Raw genomic sequence first — 21,337 nt, forward strand, 5'->3', positions numbered from 1 at the left:
ATGAACAAGGACAATTGTTAGCCAGCACAGTGCATGGTCTTTGCAGAATATATGGATATAAATGAATGTTGTGGCCAGGCAGAGCTGTTGGGGAGTATTTCAGTATAAATAAATTAATATTATTACTCATTAGGATTCTTCATCTGTAATCTTGTTTTGGGTAAATAAAAGCTATATGTATAAATTAACAGCACACTGTTGGATGAGCATTACATTAACTACAAGAACTTGAAAGCACCTTTAGTACTTGCGGTACCCATCTGTATTACCCGTGTGTACTACTGCAATTTTTTTATTGCACAGAACATTCGCAGTGGTTACTATATTATAGTAATGGGATGGAGTCAGCTGGTCCAAAATATTTTTTTAAACTGATGGTATGACCCTAAAAGTGCACCAGATGTTGTTTTTCTGTGGGACATGAAAGCAAAGGACAGGCTGTCTCTTCTGTTCAAGTGGCTCACAGACTCATCCTGCGTGCTCATTTAGATAAATATTTGTCTACTAACTAAAGCTCTGGGATGGATGTGCTGTCCTACTGTCAATCCTTTGTATAAAAAAACATACATTTGCAAGAATGTGATTCCCCCAAGAACTTATAGATGACTAAAAGACAGATCTAAAACAATTTATATACATGAAATCACACCTAACACAAATTATTTTGTGTTAGCTCTACACTCTTCATTTAATAACCACTCTTCATATATAAACACTTCATATAAAATAATTAGCTAAATAAAATTTTTAATTGAACTGTTTAGCCTGCTTCAGGCATGGGGGAAATCAAAAGACTTAAGAGCACACACTGCAAAAATTGAACTAAAACCAAAGCACAGAACTAAAACTGCACTAGAATACAAACTCATAACAAGAAAAACAAAGTTTAAACCCGTTGTTAAATACAATCACTGATGCTAACCAAATAGCCCTTACTAATTTATTAAGATTCCTTGGAGTGTACCTACGTCAAATCCAAAGCTACTAATGCAAAATGAAAATTGCAGAAGTTGCAGAGAGTAAAAGAGAAATATAATATTACTTCAGGTTAGGATTTCTAGACTTCTGGGTTTAACTCAGTGAAAAGTCTGCGTGCAGAGATCACGGATATCACACGTTTTGCAACCTGACAGTTTCAATGCAAACCCACAGTTAACCACATGCTTCACTTAAATATTACAATGCCAAATTTCCTCTCAACTTAAGTATCAGACACAACAGTGGAAAATTATATTTTCTTTTTAGCATGAAAAAAAGATCGTACCACTAATATTATAACAATTGATTATTGTCCCATCACCCTCATATATTAGCGGCACCTTGACATGATGCTTCTATAAATAAAGCTGCTGTATTTTTAAACTAAGGATTTAAAAAGCCTTTTTTTTTTCCAATCAAAGCAGTCGATCCTCTGCACTTAAAAGGTGCAGCTGCAGGGCAGTACAAGCAAACAGGAATTCCAGTCACGACTGTCGGCTGGGGACAGTCCAGAATAATGTGAAGGTGCCACTGGCTGATGCTGCAGAGGCTGAGACACATGCTTCAAGAACAGCATGGCTGTTGGCACACTGTGAATAAATGGCACAGTTACTCCAATACGAAATTAAGTCTGAGCAACAGATTAGTAGTAATAGCTAGGAAAACCGCATTAATGTCGCAGGCCTCAATAATGGACCAATCACTGAGAAGAAGTTTCACAATACACTTGGGTGCTACAGCACAAGGCTCAGCTTCTCCTGCTGCTTTATGAACTTGTCAGATAAGCGCTCTTCAACTGCGGTAAACATTTAGCTCATGCGCTGTTATCAAGCGATTTGTTCTGCCTGACCAAGTAGATGTCACTTTAAAACCTGAAAAGTGAAACTGCCTACTCATACCAGCTTTGTATTTTCGCTCATAGGCTAAAACAAATGAGTGCTTGTCGTAGGATAGTTTGGTCACTCGCCCTGCTTCTGAACAAGCAAAATTACAAGAATACTTAATTATATTTAAGTTCTTAGTGATTGTAATTAACTAAAACTCCATCACAAAGTATACTGGCACAACCCTCACAATTAATCACTTTTTTTTCTCCCAGCTCAGCAGCAAGAATGGTTATTGTCAATGGAACTTCTAAATACTCAGACTTGCACATTTTCACACATGGATTAACGCTCAAAAAGGAAAATTATGCACAGTACATTTAAGATTAGATGGCAATATACAGTATAGAACAAAAGACCTTCCTAATGTCTGAATTATGATTTCTGCAAAGCCACTGCTCAGCCAGGTCACCAAAAACACGGTTCTACTTGAAATCATGATGAAGCACCACAAAATATTAAACACAACAGGTCAAAAATCCAGATGAGAAATGGAGTCAAAAGTATGGACTCAATGACCTGCACAAGTGATGCTTATTTGCTCTGAAGCATATCTTAGACTTAAAAGCCAAAGTCTTCCTTTCTCATTCTTCCCCAACATCAGTTACTGTACTTCCTATCCAGAAACGGCAGAAGAGCACAAAGTAGTTAACCAGTAAGCCCTCTATCACTTCTCCAGGGGGGTTCTGCAGGCTATGACTGCACGGCAGCCTATAAGATTAGCTCTAAGTATTTTCAAAAGGGAGAAGTGTTTGAACAGTAATAAATTAGAGGAAAAGAAAGCCTTAAGTTTTTTTTATCTATTCTACTAGATATAAAAGGTAGACCAAAAGCACTACAGATGACAAAGCCCTTAATTCAACTGAAGCAGTACCTTTTTAGTCAGAGCCCACTATGCCCCCAAGCTCTGGAACTCTTTGCCCAAGGATATCAGAGAGTCACCTTCTCTAAACTCCTTCAAATCCAGACTCAAAACCTTCTTCTTCAGAAAAACCTTTACTTAACTGGTTCCATTCTTCACCCCTCTGCTCTTCTTAATACCACCTTCCACAGTCTCCTCTATTGTTATTGTTGTATTGCTGTAATTATAATTGTGTCCTATCTTGTGAAATCTTATTTATTGTTGTAGTCTTCTTATTTATTGTTATTGTCATCCTGTAAAGCACTTTGAGAAGTCACCTTTAAAGGCGCTATATAAAATAAAGTTTATTATTTTTATTATAAACTCACCCTGAAACCTGCAGTTTTACCCTTTTTCGCTGAAGTTAAAAGGCAGAAACCTTTCTATGGAACGTAAAATCAAACTGAACTGAAACTGAAGTTTTAAAAAAGACTAAATGACATTGAGTCTCAATATAATTCAGACTAAATGGCTCTTGACAATACCGCAGCTCCACACAAATTAAGAGGAAAAAAGGAAACGTAACCCTTGAACTGCCTGAGTGAGTGCCATAGCGTTCTAGAAATGGCATACAGTCTCTACGCCAAATGTCAAGAAACAGGAAAATAACGGAACATAATCAAAACTAAACGACACTGCATGTAGAAAAGCAGCTTAAAAATGAATCTGCCTTTCTAGCTGGAGGGATCTCTGCACTTGATTCTGCTTGTGCTACAGCAGTTCCTTGGTGGAATGAAAGTGCAGCATTATTTAAGGTCACAAGTATTCAAACTGATGGCACTGATAAGCCAACATCTTTTTAGTTAGCTGTCATTGACTTAATTACAGTAGTGGGGTAATTCCAATGAGAACACAAAATGTGAAATGTTAAAGAGGTCTAACAGCCAGCAGAGCTCCTCACCTCAGTTGTTCATTGTGCAACAGTCACTATGGAAACAGCTTGTAGGCCGTTTCTGAAAAAGCAAGCCTGTCTGGCCCACTGCACATTGCTTTTCACACAAAAATGCTTATAGCTGCATTTTCTTGAAAAACATTGTTCTGATACTTTGGAATCAAATGTTTAATCACCAATGCTTAAAACAATTATAATAAAAATTGTTATATAATAATAATAAAAGCAAAGCTTCTGTTTGCTCTTGATGTTTAAAGTAGTGACTTTTCCCCAGCAGATGTATTATTCTTAAAATAAATAAAAGCACAAATGGGTCACACGTAAAATTAACTGTAAAAAAGTGAAAAGATATTGCAAACAAGGAAAGAGGAAAATGTGAGATAAGGAATTGAAATGCATCTAGAACTAAAATGTTCCACTTTCAGTACCACATCTAAAAGTTAGTTTTGAAGGTCCCAAACTTAGACGTAGTATTTGTTATGCTTCCATTGAACAAACCAAAATCAGGAAGCTGAAATGAAGTCGGAAACCTAATTTGTTGTATACAGCAAACCGCCTTTCATTAACAAGTTACAGTGAGGTACACAGTCACTTCATGCCAATTAAAAAATGTTGACAATTTTACCTTAAAAAAAAAGACATATGACTTGTTGTTTACAAACAATGTTTCAAGGGAGATAACGTCTTGGCAAAACAATGCCGACAAGTGGTTCAATAATATATAAACACTTCCCTAAGGTCTGAGTTGAATGTACCTTGACCAGGATGTCTAGTTTCACATGACCATGGACAACAGCTTTTGAGCATTTGAACAACAATAACAGAAACTATATTTTCCAAAACTTTTCATTCCATTAGTTTATCCTAAGCCAGTGTTATGTCAGACACAGACAAGCCTCTCACAGCCTTATGCCTTTCCTGGTTTGGAAGAACACTTCAGGGAATGTTTATTTTTATAAGGTCCTTTTTTGGGCAGCTATGCCATTCTGTTTACATATTAAATAACAAGATGAATGGAAGCACCTTAAACACTCCACATACTTTCTCAGTGAAATCACACATTACCCTTTGCTGAGAGACTGCCTACAGCTTGAAAATCCTTCAATTGGGGGAAAAAAAAGATGAGGATCCCCATTCTCTTAAAATAATCTACATGCACCAAAAAATAAATTACATGTGCACTTCAGTTAACATTTCTAAATTAAAACTAAGGTAATTTAAGATATTGAAGTCAGATGCACAATGCACACCCTACACGGGAAAAAAAATCCTTAGGACCTACTGTGAATGGATTTTGCTTCTGGGTTCTTTGGAAGCCTAAAGATCTAAAAGAAAGGTCTGGACTGACCCGGTATTTAAAACAATTATATTGCTGCTGGAAAGCTTAATAAAGTGTTGCGAACAACATGTTTGTAGCTTAGAAGTATGCTAACTATCCACTGTGTTGTCACATTCAATGTACTATATTTGCATTAACCAATTAGAGGTGATGGGGGAAAAACACCACAAAGTATCGCTGCATTTACAAGATCAGCCCTTTCAAAGTGCAGGTTTAAAGCCAAATGTAAGCCTGTACTTAGGATTAGACATTAAATTAAGATAACTGGCTACTTATTCATTAAAGATCCCATAACAATGTTGCTTAACAATAGGGACTTTTAACCCCAGTGTCTTGACTCTAATCCATCTGGTTTTGCTCAATCTAACTCTTAAATTTTCCCCTTAATTCAATGGAAGTCATTTTTCCACTTTAAGGATCCTTTGGGATGAAAAGCATTACACAAATTCAAGGAATTATGTTGAAACCCATACCCAACAATACTGTACAAGTTTGCCTGATTTAAGGCATTAAGGTAAGACCAGACAAACAGTACACATAATGCAGATTTGAAAAGAAGAACTGTCTTAGCCAGTTAGCCACACTAGGATCTCAAAGGATTAAGCCCGTAATTTCAACTGGTGCTGTATGTAATGTGTTGAGCAAGTATTGTCAGTTACCTTCAGCACTGTTTCAGGTAATCTTCTACTTATAACCAGACTTACTGAACACCTGTAGTGTGAAACACGTCTATACCTGAAAGCCTGAATTCAGACTTAGTCTTAAGGACGGTATATGGTGACCACATGTGATAGGGCTATTAATGTCATGCATAACGTTTTACTCATTCTTTATCCTTAAATATTCCTAGAATGATTTTGTTAGATATCTTTTTTTAGCAAGTTCCTAGAAGGGATACAGCACTATACACTTCTCACATTGGAAAAGCGAGACCAAATGAAGAGGAGAAGCAGACGGCTCGGCGCACTGATGAAGACACGGACTTGCGGCAGCACACCGCAGGCAAAAATAATCCAAATAAATGCAGCACCACAAAGCCTGAAATCCCTGAAAAACCAAAGCCACTTTTTATGTGAAACAAAAAAACCAAAAAGCAAAAGCCCTCCACACTTCCCCGTGTGAAATACTCAAATACAGAAAAGCTCCCTGGGGTGGGGGACCCTGAAAATAACCCCACGAATAAGTGATGAGCCAAATCGAGACAGAAGTGAGGCGGGCAGGGAAAGGGGGCAGGCCGCGGCGACAAACAGACGAGCAGCGAGAACCACAGGAAGGGGAGCGTGCAAACACAGAGACTGAGAAACTCGGCATGATGCAAGTCAACAGCTTCCTGTGTCTGTAATATGGGCTGCGTGAAAATGACCTAATTTTAGCTGCGAGGCTCTCTTAATTTTGGAGAGTTCTGGGACAGAATCGACGTTAATGAAATAGCTTTCTAAACTTCAAAACAACGTGTCAGAAATCGGAAGCCAAGCACTCTAAAGTGAAAAGAGGATGGGCGGAGGGATACGAAAAGGAAAATTAAAGCCCAACTACAAATAAAAAAAACATTTACATTCCCTCACAAGTGGGGGAAATAAACAACAAATATCAGTGCAGTAAATAATCCAGGCAACACTGTCATTCCCAAAATGGACACATAAAAGCCTACTAAGTGAATCAGAAACTCTTCACACTCAAGGGAGTTGACAAGTTTGCGCAGGAGTTCTCCACTTTTCCCTCTAGCAGTCACCTATGGAATGGCTCCAGGAATCCATCATCAAGACCAGGAGTGCTGAAAGCAGAGGAAGCGCTTTCCCGAGTCACCTGCAACGGTTACATAAGGGCCACTTGATGATGAAGTGGTCATCTTTCTCCAGCAAATAATACTCGGCTATTCCAAGCGCAAACAAAGAGTTACTGGGCAGCCAGTGTGGCATAAAATTGTGTTTCTCAACCTTTTTTTTTGTACAGGGGACCAGATCCAAAGTTCATCCTCCTTTGAGGACCACTTAGGCTAAATACAAAACAAGTTTCTAAACTCACCCCCTTTTAAACCTGCCTGTAATGGAGCGGTCAGCACTGGTCCACCAGACCAGGGGGGGGATGAGGAGAATGGCTATAGAACTTGTAAGCCAGCTTTTTTCTGATGATGCCAAGAATGACAAAAGCCATACAGTGTAACAGCAGGCCAATAAAGGAAGCAGCCTTCAAAAAACAATGGAATGAGCTCAGGAAAAAGCTCCATTGTGTGCGAAAACTAAAATGCAGGTGGCACCAAATATAGAGATCAGTAATTCCAACCATTTTCTAACCAATCCCGTACAGGGTCACAGGGGAACTGAAGCCTATCCTAGCAAGCAACTGGCACCCTGGAAAGGACGCCAGTCCATCACAAAGCACACACAGACACGTACACATACACCAGGGCCAATACACTTACCAGTATCTCTTTGAACTGGAGGAGGAAAAACCAGAGCACCCAAGGGAAACCCACAAGAACACAGGGAGAATGTACAAACTCCACCCAGATAGCTCCCCAGGAACTGAACCGAGGGCTGCAGTGCTAACTATTGTGCCAACCACCAAGAGTGATGTATGAAATAAAAATAATTCAGTAAACATCCATATCTTAGTTATAAAGTCCAACCACTCTCCTAAATGTTACCAGTTACAAAATGTGTTTTTTGGGGGGGGAAATGAGTTCCTTAAGTCCAAAGAATTACAACATCCTTCTGCTTAATGTTTTGTGTTAATTACAGTGTGCTTTCAACCGATTGGACGGAAAATTTCATGTCAGCGCATGAAGGAAAAAGTTGAATCAATCTGCTTACAAAGTTGCTGACTGTGCAAAAAAGAAAAGAAATGCCACAACCCGGACTACAGATATGTCAGCAGACTGTACAAAGAGACTGGCTTTCCTATAACATCTGTAACGCAAAACTCGATAGCATAGCTTGATACCACACCTATTACTCATGCCCAAGTACGCCACAGTAATAAGCAAAGTCAGATACAAAGCAGTTTCTTTATAGCTCAAAGCAGATTGTAACTTGGTTCTTTGAACACATCCATCTGGATATCAAACCTTAATTACAAAAATCAAGAATTTCACGATCATTAATTTCAGAATTACCAAGACATGGGCCTTTAACATCTCCTGTCCAACATTGTGAAAGTCCAAGCTTTAATTCAACTTCAGTATCAGCAGGGAATAACCAAACATTATGGAAACAGCCAAAGGGATAGCTGATAACACTGTGGTTATAAATCACCTCCCAGCTGTATGATAAGGAACAACGTGCAAACATGTTCAGACAAAAAAAAGATTAAATTCAACTGAAGCATTATGATCAGCATGTACATGAATACAGAGTATTTTGGTTTTTTTATAAAAGCAAGGATGAATCTATACATTAGAAATTTAAGGAGCAAGGCTTTAGGAGCAAATTAAGATCAAGATTTCTCACAAATTGGTGCAAACTTTCAATGACAATATTAATGTTATAAATGTTACCCATTATAAAGTAAAATGACAGTGGTACCAAGAGATGTATGAAAATTGTACAGGATGTACATTACAAGAGCACATTCAAGCTTGCTATGCCTTTCAAACTGTCAACACTGGAAAAAAAAAACACTTTTTTGTATATAATGGGTATGAACGAAAGGCAGTGATACAAACAGGGAAGCAGGAAAGTCCCGTGCTCTTTCCCCTGCTGAGAGCCTCCAGTGCCACTGTATCAATGCCAAGGGCAAAGTACAGGATTCTGTGAAACTCCACCGAGGATTATCCAAATGAAGTCAAAAACTTTTAGCCTCTTCCATTACCACCACACCAAAACTGCCAGCTCAAAACACAGGCGATGGGTTCACGATGAAAAACTCCACAACAGCTATACTCTCGCATGAAGAACAGGAACAACAGAATTCTTTAAGACTTAACCTTTTGGCAGGTGAACAGGTAGCAGGGTCTCTTGCATTAGAGCTCTTATTCAAAGGAATTTCCCCTCTTCTTCTTTACCACTTGCTGCAAAAAGACACCAGACTTCTCCTCCTCTTAAATCTTAATGAGATCTCTGAGCCACTGCCAGGATTTCTTTCTCCTCACACTGACTTTACAAGCACAGCTAATGACCCGACACTGGCAGACAATGCTGACACTGCGCAAAACTAAGCAATTATGCATTACACAACATTAAAAATCACCCTGCTAGTTATATGAAGGAAAGATATCATGCCTACAGTGGCATCACTTGCTGCCAGACTTCAGGCATCATCACAGGTAAACACATCACTACTTTACTAGCATGTGGACATTTCATTAACTGCATCACACACGAAACAGTTACATTTCAAACCCAAGAGTGAGTTTTCCAAAACAAGTGCCATGCCTAAATTACAAAACTAATGTGCTCTTTGTGAAAACAACACATTAAAGTCCACATCTACCTACAATAAACGGCCAACTTTCTTTACAGCCTGCATTAGAACCAATGAAATCGTGCCCAAAAATCACTGAAGTTCCTTAAAGCTTGTTGATTTCACGTTACAACCTCTAAAAGCGAAATTTAAATGTAAATATCCTCCTTTTACCCAGAATGATTTTTCACAAAAATCCTCAAATCTTTTTCGCGCTCCACCCACCTGATTTGGAAGAGTAAGCTGTGTGTTTTCCACGTCGACTCGGCACCAACGCACCAGAACGGGAGGATCAGATCCGATCAGAGGCGTCTTCCTCACCGACAGAACCACAGGGCTGCAAGCGCCCGGGATGTCCCAAGGGTTGCTGTGTGGCCACGAGTCCTGACTACCTACTCCCCCCCACAGCGCTGAGCCAATCGTGTGTCACCGTGCGGGGAATCCCAGCCACCGCCGAATAACGCCATGATCCGGGCTCAAACCCGCGATCGCAGATATCAAGCTACGGAAACGGGGGCATTTTCCAGCCAGGTTGTAATTCTTTGTTCTTGTAAATTCACACAGTCAGAAACACAAACAGGAAAACAATAGGCTTCACACTGCAGCCCCACATATGATATTCTTATACCTGTTCCATGAAACGAGCTCGCACCCTGCCACAAAAAAATCCTTTATCAGTCACTTCCTTCCACAAGTAGTCGGTGACACAAAGACGAAAGCATTTAATAAAGTGTGACATTAGAAGTTTGAACAATATTTAATTGCAAAAGAATATGCAAGACGGGATGCTGAAATAATTGTCGAGACAGATCTATTTTTAATAGGAATCATATTCTTCGCTTTTAAGGGTTCTTATCAAATGCGGAGTGGCCTGAAATTTGATCTACATGCAATTCGGCACTAGCCCACATGCCACAAATCACATACTAAACGTAAATCATTTTCAGTCAATAACGACACTATTGCAAGCCACACAAAGTTGTCATGTAACTTTAAGGCTCACCCAGTTGGTGTCAACTTGCGCAGCTCACAGATAAGATGAATATCATAAAAGGTTTGTCGCGTCCCAGCGTCGTTAAAAAAAGAAAGCCCATGGTCATAGTCAGATAATTACATTTCTTTTCCTGTAACCCTTCAAATACAACTATGAAGAATCCATTATCACATATGTTGTAGCAGTGATATTTGTTCTGTGATATTCCACTACTGTCATTAAATGTTTCCATGTTAGCAGGTGTTAATAACAAAAAGATGTGGTAAAATACGGGCGGCACAGTGGGGCAGGGGGTAGCCTGGCACCACTGGGTCTTGACTTCAGTTCCTGGGGTGCCAACTGTTTGGAGTTTTACATCCTCCCCGTGTTCATGTGGTTTTCCTCCCATAATCCCAAAACACACTGCTTGGTAAACTGCCACCTGGGAAAATTGGCCCTGATGTGAGTTGAGAGCGTTTCTTGTTTGTGCCCTGTGATGGACTGGCGTCCCATCCAGGGTGTACCCAGCCCTGTGCCCGCGGCTTGCCAGGATAAACTCTAGCTCCCCTGCCACCCTGAGCTGGAAGAAGTGGTTAGAAAATGGATGGAAAATAAAACAGATTAAAAGTGCAGCCTTAACATGTTTGTATTTGTGCAATAATATGGCACTTTTACCACAAATCCAAAGCAACAAATTTGAACATTATACACTGGCAAACAAGAAACAATACTGGAGAGGAGGCAAATGAAGCATATATTCTCTTAAAGGCAACTATAAAAATACTGTTAATAAGAGATTAATATGGCGCATTAAAAAGAAAAGCTTCCCATCAGCTTAGGTGTTAACAGTAACCCCCCACCTCATTTAAGATCAGCAGTAGGCTATTTACCAGAAGCACCAGTGTGGGCTGGCATGGTCGAGTTTTCTTTTTACTTCAGGCTGCAGTCTTTAAGATATAAAACACCCATACATTGCATATTACACGAGACAATAATGGACTCAATAAATGGCCAAAACAAGCCAGCAACTGGAAAGTAATGGTTCTGACTGTACAACAATAAACCTCTTACTTGTTCCTTAAATACATTTTAGGATAATATTAATCAAATACCGGCGGCACAGTGGTGAGCATTGCTGTCTTGCAGCACTGGGTTCCTGGGTTCAATTCCAGACGCGAGGTACTATCTGCAGGGAGTTTGCATGTTCTCCCCCTGCCCATGCGGGTTTCCTCTGAGTGCTCGTTCCCTCCCAGTCTAAAGACATACTGATAGGTGAACTGGCCTCTAGGAAACTTGGCCCTGGTACGCGTGTGTCACTGGCTGCCTTGTGCTGCACTTGTGTTCTACCCAGGGTGTATTCTGCCTTGCGCTTGTTGCTTGCCTGTTAATTTAAGAAACCAACTAATTGAAATGAGCTTTCAGACAGTACTCGGCAACGTACAAACTAACAACACTTCACATAGATGCTCAACCCCCCCACCACCCCATCACACTTCACTAGCAACGTAAAAATAAAATCCCCACTACAAAAGAAACATGGTAAAGGATGTGCTGTCTGGATTGCCATTGTTTTTTTTCCTTCCAACTAAATTGCCAGCTCAGGTTGTTTCCAAAACCAGAACATCAGTGCAGACCCAGTGAATTCTACTGCATGGACAGACGTGGTAAAAAAAAAAAGAGCCAATGTCGCACGCACACTTAATCTCCATTCGGTCTTCCATCACCGGTCTTTGTAAGCTTTACGCTCACTTCCCGACAGAGGAAAAGGTTTTCAATTGAAATTTGTCAATCTAACTGTCAATAGTCAACAGAAAAATGATTAAGTGACATAGAAAGTAAATAACTGAATAGTACAAAAATAACAGAAAAAATGCGTATCAGCATAAGTCTAAAGTTAAAATAACATCCTTTTTTAAATATTACAAGAGATAATGGGAATATGTGTCCCAACTCTTAATTTTGTTGCCACAGACTGACAGTGATGTTGATATAGTGTATCGGAATGTAGTGGCAGTAACTTTAATAATACTCCCACAGAGGAAAGCTGATTGTACTGCAAAAACAAAAAACTGAAAGACTGCCCAAAGTTACATCAAGGATCTTTTTAAAAAGTTGATCTTAAAACATTTCCATAAAACAGAAATCTGATTAATCCAAAAGAATTCCATCAATGTTATGGAATTCCCACAACTATCTGAGAATTAGATGCACTTATTCTTGAAGTGTAAAAGATTAGGCTTATGTTTTCACACATAGTGACTTAGCTGAAGTGAATGAAGTACCTTGTTTAAAGGTACAAACGCAGCTAGGAATCACAAAATGTGTACCTACATGCATCATCAGGCATTCTTCTTTTAAAAGACAACGCCGTGGTGTCTGATGAAGAAGTGATTGATTACATTATCCATTTTGCCATTATACAGTTGAAAGTTGTTCCCGGCCAGGAGCAGAGAAGCTCTGAACGTAAAGACAGTTCTAATTAAAGTTATGTGGGATGAGGAATGAATTTCGCTGTTTATATGTCACGTAATGATGTAAACTGCATCTTTCAGAATAAAAATATATATCGGAGACTCTGGACCGGGGAGATAACTACCTTCCGCCTTTTATCTCGGATCTTTTGCTCCTATCTTATAAGAACCATCTTATAAGGTAGGTGCAATGCAGACCAAAAAAAGTTTTCGTTTTCATTCGTAGTAAGTATATTTCTTCCGAGCTTAAATACTTTTAATTTTGGACAGGTATTCATATCCCCACAAATGTGTTAATCTCGAACATGAACGCCACGCAAATATACATAAACTATACAATGACGCATCCCTCAATCTCTGATAGATCAATAATTAAAATAAAAAAAACTTAGTTCTAATAACCATCCAGATTTCTGGAGGGGGGGGGGATAAACTTACAAGCATAACCAGTCGTTTGCGTTTCAAGGTTTAGCTAAACGAGCCTGTCTCCCCGTTCTGCGCTGACAGACACTCAGGCAATGGTATAGCCTCATATTAATATACATGACACTGCAATCGGAAGAATCGGTCTTCATATAAATATCAGCTAGTCACACAAATCGATACCTACAGTACACAGTTGGCTCAAAACCGCAGGAATAAAAACCAATCACTGGTACGTTAGTCGGCATATCCAGTCCCACTGGCTCCAAATATCATCTGACATTTACCAAACACATTCTACGACACACGCACCTAGACGTACATGATATAATACTGCACATCGTGGTGGTTTTGAAAATGCACTGACAATGCCAATACCACATAAAACCTTGCTTCAGTGTTCCGTCCCTCTTCGCTAGTCGGTTGAAATAAAGAGCCCGATGTTTTAGCGAAGCCTGGTATCCTGCCTACCCACACCAGATACGCTCCCATCCCAGCAACTTGGCAGAAAAACTACCACACCGTTACTAAACGCCAACATCAACCTCTGAAATCCATACGGCTACGAAGTAAACAACAGACGAAGTACGGTCCTTCCTCTTCCAGAGCTGCCGTACCCAAGAAATCCAGCAACAGGGCAGGCAAGCGGACAGCCCTGCCATTACACACCTCACCAAGGCGAAGGAAACGGGCTGATTGAGCCCGATCGTTCAGAAATCCATAATACAGCAGCACAAGCAGCAGCAGCCGTCCGCACCAACACGCACAACTCCCCCTCTTCTGACCCGGAACGGAGCGCACGGCTCCTAGGCCCACCCCAGCTGTCATCCGCCAGGCAGCCGCAGCCCGACCGCTGGAGCCCCGCCGCCGGAGCTCAGCCCCAGCCCGTCCGCAGCCGCCTGCCGGTGACAGCGGCGCTGCAGCCCGCCCGAGAGCACCGCCACCCTGCCTCCCTGCGCGCACCCTGGGCCACCCCCTCTCCGATCCTTTTCGCCTTTTTCTCTGCGGTGCCCTTTTCCGCTCCCCTACCGAAAAAAAAAAACATCTATCCACCGCGGCCATTCCGAAGCCGAAACAAAGAGTGCCTTTTTCCACCCCTCTCGCCCCGAGAACATACCGCAGCCTACACCACGGAGAAGGAAACCGTCACTTTAGAGCCACGCCGTACACATACATGCAGACATGTAGGACTGTATCAACACATATCGTAGAATATCTCGGTTTTACCTTCAGAGGTGTGACTCCGCCATCCTTCCTTCCTCCTCCTCCTTCTCTACACTGCTGCCGCTCCGGCTCCTCCGCCTGCCTCCTTCCACAGCCTGCGTCACACGCACGCATTACCACTCTATCACGAGACTTTCTTGGACACGGAGAAAGGTGTTTTTTTGGGGGGGTGGGGGTGGAATGACAGATAGAAAACGCGAGGTGAAAGTGGGAAAAAAAGTGATTTCGGACAATCAGACGCTCTTCTGGTCTTCTTTCCCCGACCGTTGCTGTATATCCGGCCTGTTTTTTGTTGTTGTTGTTGTTGTTGTTGTGTTTAGCAAGAGCGGTAATGCGCCTTGCGAACAGGTGCAGGTGTTGTTTTTCGTGTCTTCCCAAATACGAAGTGCTTTCTAGTATCTTTAAAGTGCACGAGGGAACTCTTTGGACTAACATTGTCTAAGAAATATATTTACTGGGCCACATATTTACCAGACAAATCAACGGTATAGTCGGTATAGTTTGAAAGGCATGAAACAGCCCCCAGTTCTCGGGCCCATGCAATCCCAAGAACTGGAGGGATCTTGCTGAAAACTGGAGGAACCAGCGGAACACGGGGGTTCAGTCCCACGTCTCGTCTTATCCCGTGAAGAGAACTGGATTGTATTGCAGGTGTTGCACAAACTTGTGGAATGCACCCCGCCCCCCCGTCCTCTTCAAACTGGTCCTTCTGCTCACCAAAGTCCGATCTGATGGGGGGGGGGGGGGGGGGGGGGTCCTATTATTGTGGACGGTGTCTTTGGATTTCTCGTATTCTGATGTTTAAGTGCTATCGAAACATCTAGTAGATGGATGTTCGGAGCATTTATAAAAACGTAATCCAAGAACTGTACATTATCGTGTTTAAAGTATAGTCGGATACACTTAAAAAAACTTAAAACAAACCAATTTGTAAACTAAAACAATTCAAAACTTTCGACTTGGAATTGGAAAATGGGACGGAATGCAGACCGTAGCACCCCCCACGAATTAAATCGCGTGACACATTTTCTGAAGCAGTAACTTAGTCACAAAATTAACATTAACATTGTTTTTCTTTTAAAGTACGCGTCATTTACACCTTGCTGCGCAAAGACACCCCCCACACATACACACCCTTTTTTTAAAGTACAGGCAACTGAATGATTTAGGTCACACAGGTATCCTGCAGTTATGCAGTTAAGTTTATTAAAATATTCTAAGTAATAAAATAAGCAGTTAAACAGTTATTCATTTCGACTGATATGCAAATACAACGCATTGGCCGCTAAAAGGGTTATTGCAAGTGAAACTACATTTACCAGACAGCAAAACGATGTCCCACTGCTGCGCAATCGCGTTCTTTTGCGTTTCTACGACTTGACGTCGTTCCTATGTAACCGGATCTGGCGTCTGTGTAGGATTACGGCTGTTGGTTCAGGTTTGTTTCGAATAAGGTTCTGAGGATACTGGATCTTTTATATTGAATTTTCTCATGCTATATAGTCTTTAATGTTTTTGTACACGTTCTCGTACATTGTATCTTGGAGTAAATTAATTAGTTGGACGGCTGTAGTCTGTTTATGGTACACAAAAACAACACAGTCGAAATTTTCAATTAACGTAATGTAGTAATGACGTGATCGCCAGATTAAATGGATTAATTGATTTAATGTGATGCGTTAGATCGATTTCAATGCCATTGAGTTTAAACTGATAAGCTGTCTTGCAATTAAAATACGGTTATTGATTTTCACTTAGCTATTTTTCACGAGATGATTTTGTAACTTCTTGCGTGCATACCTGAATCGTTGTGTGGGAGCGATGTAAGTAAATGTCCGACTCAGGTGTAGCATCGACAGCAAAATACTTCCTTTGTCGCACATCGGTAGTCGCTTTGTGTAGGTTGGTGGGGTACTCTGTCAATTTAGTCAGGGCACTGGGTTAGAAGGACCTCCACGGTCACCATTGCGATCTTTAATGACCACGTCGTTAGGAGCTTGATTTAAGGTCTCATTCACAGACACACAAAAATCAAGTGTGCGTCCAACATCTACAGTATATTCTCCCTTTTTACGTCCTATAGTGAACCACCAATATACAATAAAGTGGCGGTTGACACTTTAATGTCTGAATACAGTACAGCAATGAATATATACTCCAACATTGTGTACCCAAGAAGTACAATTATTTACAGCTGCCATCACTTGCGTATTTTTTCAGATAATAATAACGACAGCAGCGCTTGTAAATTATGGAAGCCATAGATGTTTTAGCATCTACTTCATTAACAAACAATTATATATATTTGATTTAAACAGCCTTCAGAAGATGCCTGAAGTGAAGTCAATGTTCAGAGAAGTTCTTCCCAAACAAGGTATTTTCTTCTGGTTTTATGAATGAATTTTAATTTGCGATATTAACTATTCATTTTTTAAAGGTTCATCTAAAACTGTTAATACTGTATATTATTGAATATATCTCTTGTCACGGTTACCAAATGATTTAATACAAATCAGTCACTTTCTTAAAATATGAATTCTAAAAGGCAGTTTTAAAGAATTTGGAAGTACAAATACACTTGTCAATTCAGTTGACAATCTGAGTCTGCAGTCACTTGTCCTTCCTGGATGGAACAATCCACATTGCACACCATGATCCAGTAATTGAGCAAACATTGTCTCTGTTGTCCTATTTTCTTTGTTCATCAAGTGTATTTTTCTAAACAGCACTATCGTTAGATGGGATGCCGTTCTTAGCGCAAGTCACTGAAACCTCCACACTGTAAGGCATGTGCTTACTTCACCAGTCCTTTCAAACTTACATGAAGAATGAAAATTTGTGAAAAGCTATCGAATTGTGTTAAAGAACTTGAACATCCAGACAAGTCAGTTAAGATATTTAATACTATATTGATAGGTTTATATGAACAGCTTTAAGTTTCCATTATAATCAGCACAGGAATACAATTCTCATTTACATACCTTGAAGTGGATTTCAGTCATCAGTACACTGCTGCCGATCTTAAACGTCTTTTTAACATGCAAAACTATAGAAGAATATATAGAACTTCCAGACTGATTTTACTTTCCAGTTTTGAGTCCCAACACCTGCCAAACCTGTTAACCATGATTTTTACCAATTTATTTTGAGGACTGACTTGTTTCCCATTACATTAAGAAAGTAAACTAAACTGTTCTCATTTAGTGTTTGTTCTTTATTTACAGTTCATACTCAGATCTCGGCCCAGGTCCCAAAGAAAAGTTGAAACAAGCACTTCTAGGATCTTTAAATGCAGAGAAGTTAGTTTTAATGTATAAAGTCTAATGTACAGCTAATAAGTGAACAAAATAGGGTCTTTCCAATGTTCAATTGTAAATGGATAGGTAATAGCCAACCTTATTTTATCTTTAATAATTTCTGTAAAGTAGCCGAATTACTTTAAACATACAGATAAAATCTGGAACACGCAGTGCCTTGTTTTTAATTAGGAGAAAAAAAGCCCTTGGCTGTTAGTAACTTTCCAAACTGTGTGGGAAGTGAATTTAAACTGTGTTCAAACCATAGAAATTGAGATGGTATCGAAGATTTGAAGTAGAATATATCTGATCAGTTTACATTTTGCGATAAATAGAGAGGGGAGTCAATGAGTGTATGATTTCACCTGAATAACGAGACGTTTTTGAAATCCTGGAATTCAGAACTGGTAACGATCTGAAGAGGCGTAACAGTGCCTCGACTTGCACTGTGGCAGGTGATGTGTTGCTGGACTGAAGCCAGAGAGGAATACATGTTGAAGGGCTGTGCTGTAATGCAGGATGTTACTGAATTGTAATGCTGTATAAATGAACATTGTGTCCTCCAAATCATTTGAAATAAGAAATTTGAAGCTTCTCCCTTACATAAAAATGCATTAAATATATATACATACACAGAACATATAATATGCAGGGTATTCAATAGTCATCATCTACTTTTCTATTTTTATTTTTTTTTATTAACCTTTGGGTAAAGTAGGTTTAGTTTATCTCTGTCTGCAGGACTACCCTATTAAACCATTGGCTTTACAAGAAACTGATCAACAAATATCTCTCGGCAAACATCAACACATATACTTGATTGCTGGTGTGTTTAATTGAAATTTATGGTCTTCTGCACACACCCATGCAGTCAAAAAATTGCTTTGGCACATAATCTTAACCTCAGCACAGAGTAATAATTGCTTATAAGCATTGTAGGTTATCCTCGGGCAGACTCAAGTGCCCAGACTTGCAAAGTGCTTGCATTTCTCCTTTCACATTCCTTTCAGTTGTTTACCACAAGCAACACTGAAATCTCACAGTGACCTGACTTGCAAGTGTTGGAACAGCTTATTTTGCTGCATTGAATTTTTCTTCAAGAAAGAAAAATGTCCATATGCGCTATTCAAACATGGCATTTTACATTTTTTTATTGTTGCTCATTTTAAGTGACAAGAAGTTCTTTACTTTCATTTCAATAGAAATGCATTTTCATAATGATCTTTTCTCGCACAGCAATGGAAATTGCATTTACTGACCTGTAACATGCCTTTTTTTCACTATTACTGACTAAGAGTTTGTTTCATAGCTTAAGAAGCACATCAGGACCATTTCTTCTTGGTAAACGTGGGAACTCAAGAGCCTATTCCAGAAGCATAGTGTAGAAGGAAGGACTACACCCTGGATGGGATATCAATCTATTGCAAGCACACACAACAGCACACACGGGCAGTTTGAGACATATACTGTTATAGTGTAACACACAAAATAGTTAAATACAGTCAAGTAGCTGATAGTTTAACATTTAATTTATTGTTCATTTATTCAGATCACATATTGGCACTTTATTTAAATCATTTGCACAAAGCTAGCAAACCCCTTTATAATGCTTGGACTAATCATTGCTATTTCAAACACCTGATATTCAGCTGCTTCAGATAGAATGATTTATTAGGTTAAATAATGCAAAGCATTCTCCATGCGTTAGCCCCCGACCTGTTGTGGAGTGCTCAGATTTTTAAGCTATCTGAAAATGCAAAACAGAGATCAGAAGAACATGCTCTGCTTTTTAATAGTCTGTGCACACATCACATCTGGTGGCCAAGAGATCCAAGACTGAAATCCCAGCTGACACTGGGCAAGTCCGTTGACCTCTTTGTGTCAATCTGCCACTCTGTACACATCAATACGGCAATGAAAATTATCTGCTTGAGGTTCACAACAATTTATGTGCAGTGAACGTGTTACTACAAATGCACTGATGAAATGCAATGATGAAATACTTCCAGATAGTTGAGAACAAAATCAGGCAGGTCTTTCATGAAACATTTACTGTTGAGATTATTCTGAGATTTTAGATAGAAATATTTTGTGCCCCACTCTTCAATAAATCTGAAAGCAAATGTAAGGCTAGAAGAACTCCTCAACATTTGATAGCAGCAAAAGTGATTGTAAAATCTCTCTTTATACTCAGGGCAGCTGTCTATGGAGGATGTGCCCACTATGGTGCTGTGTAAACCAAAGCTACTGCCTCTAAAATCAGTCACCCTGGAAAAACTGGAAAAGATGCAACAAGAAACCCAGGAACTCGTGCGGCAGCAGGAAATGGCACTGCGGGAGCAGATGCATCAGGAGCAGCCAGGCTCTCAGTAGGCAGATGGATATGTGGCAGTGCCACCCTACACATTGTAGCAGCTCTCCTCATAGCACACTGCAAACAACCTAATATCTTTACATATCACAGTAACTATTCTAAAATTCAACTGATTAACCGACAATCAAAGCCATTATTTCAGATCCATAAAAACAGAGGGAAAGGGTGAACACTGGTTGTTTTGACTTGACTGGGCTCTCCTTTTCCCTAGCCACTGCCATCTCCATTCCTTCTGGAATAATGAAAATCTGCGCACAGCTAGCAGTTTTTGGTGTGAAACTAGACTGCCACTATTTGAGAAGTGTGCAAAGGACAGAATCTGTTCCATGACTTCCCTCGTCTCCATTTTTTGTTTCTCGTATCCCTAATGTCTTGAACACATCACAACAGTACGTAAAGCTCCTTTAAATGTCGCTCAACTAGCAAAATGACAAGTCCAACTAAGGCACCAATAATTTTGCTTGTTATAAATTAAACCATTTACATTCAAGTTCACAACAGATGTCATTGAAAGGTTTTTACATTGCTTATTGGTTGCCCTGATGTGTTTATCACCTACATGTGTGGAGATGGATGCTCATTACTCTTATTTGTCAACATTAGTGCTGGATTAGTGTCACAAATTTAACTTAAATGTAATTTATATAATAAAGCATTTTCTTATCAAAGCTTTCCACTACAGTTGTATTTTTCTTAAGTGTATTTTATCTACAAAGTTATAATCAGACTTTCAGTGGAAAATAAAATAACAAGCATTGCAAAACACTTACAGAATATTCTACAAGAATTGAAAGTATTGGTGGTCTGTAGTTTTTTCTTCCTCCTTGATGACATGGAATATGCGGAAGGTCCTCTTCCAAATACCTAGCATAGAAACCTAACATTAAAGCACCATCCACAAACCCAAATTAATCAATCTTGGACTTCTATGTAGACAGTACCTTACGTCTCATCCTATCTACCCCTCCTTCTGACCTAATTAATTCTAAATATTTTAGATATCAAAACATTCAAATTTATGACATCCTGTAGCCTCCACAATTCTAATGGATTAGTCTGGTTAACATTTGTTCTCTTATTAAGCTACAAAGAAAAGTTTGTATACAGATTCATCAGGTAAGAGGTGGGAAAAGTATTGAACAGCAAATTTGCTATTAGAGACAAAGTACTGGAACTTACTG

The 21,337-nt window shown here is 39.7% G+C and overlaps 2 protein-coding genes across 5 annotated transcripts in view; one reads left to right on the forward strand and one right to left on the reverse strand.

The window, feature by feature from the left end:
* shoc2 (SHOC2 leucine rich repeat scaffold protein) overlaps window positions 1–14,644 on the reverse strand; it is a 36,826-nt gene extending 22,182 nt beyond the window's left edge. For 2 of the 3 annotated variants that reach the window (XM_088635831.1, XM_088635829.1), the window contains exon 1: window positions 14,490–14,644. The gene's annotated coding sequence lies outside the window, so the exon portion shown is untranslated. Of the gene's footprint in view, window positions 1–14,379; window positions 14,405–14,489 lie in introns of those variants that run through there. The other variant, XM_088635830.1, reaches the window with a different exon arrangement.
* Window positions 14,645–15,840: 1,196 nt separating this feature from the next.
* bbip1 (BBSome interacting protein 1) lies at window positions 15,841–20,824 on the forward strand. Of its 2 annotated transcripts, none has more exons than XM_088635836.1 (3): window positions 15,841–15,924; window positions 16,805–16,860; window positions 19,977–20,824. In XM_088635836.1, the coding sequence occupies exons 2-3, from the start codon at window positions 16,815–16,817 to the stop codon at window positions 20,153–20,155; spliced, it is 225 nt and encodes a 74-aa protein (XP_088491962.1). In that variant the 5' UTR covers window positions 15,841–15,924; window positions 16,805–16,814; the 3' UTR covers window positions 20,156–20,824. The 2 variants fall into 2 exon arrangements, with proteins under 2 accessions (XP_088491962.1, XP_088491963.1); XM_088635837.1 differs by lacking the exon at window positions 15,841–15,924 and adding an exon at window positions 15,982–16,309.
* The last annotated feature ends 513 nt before the right edge of the window (window positions 20,825–21,337 follow it).

Source organism: Lepisosteus platostomus, chromosome 6 (assembly GCF_059453375.1).
Source record: "Lepisosteus platostomus isolate fLepPlt1 chromosome 6, fLepPlt1.hap1, whole genome shotgun sequence".
Taxonomy (NCBI): Eukaryota; Metazoa; Chordata; class Actinopteri; order Semionotiformes; family Lepisosteidae; genus Lepisosteus; species Lepisosteus platostomus.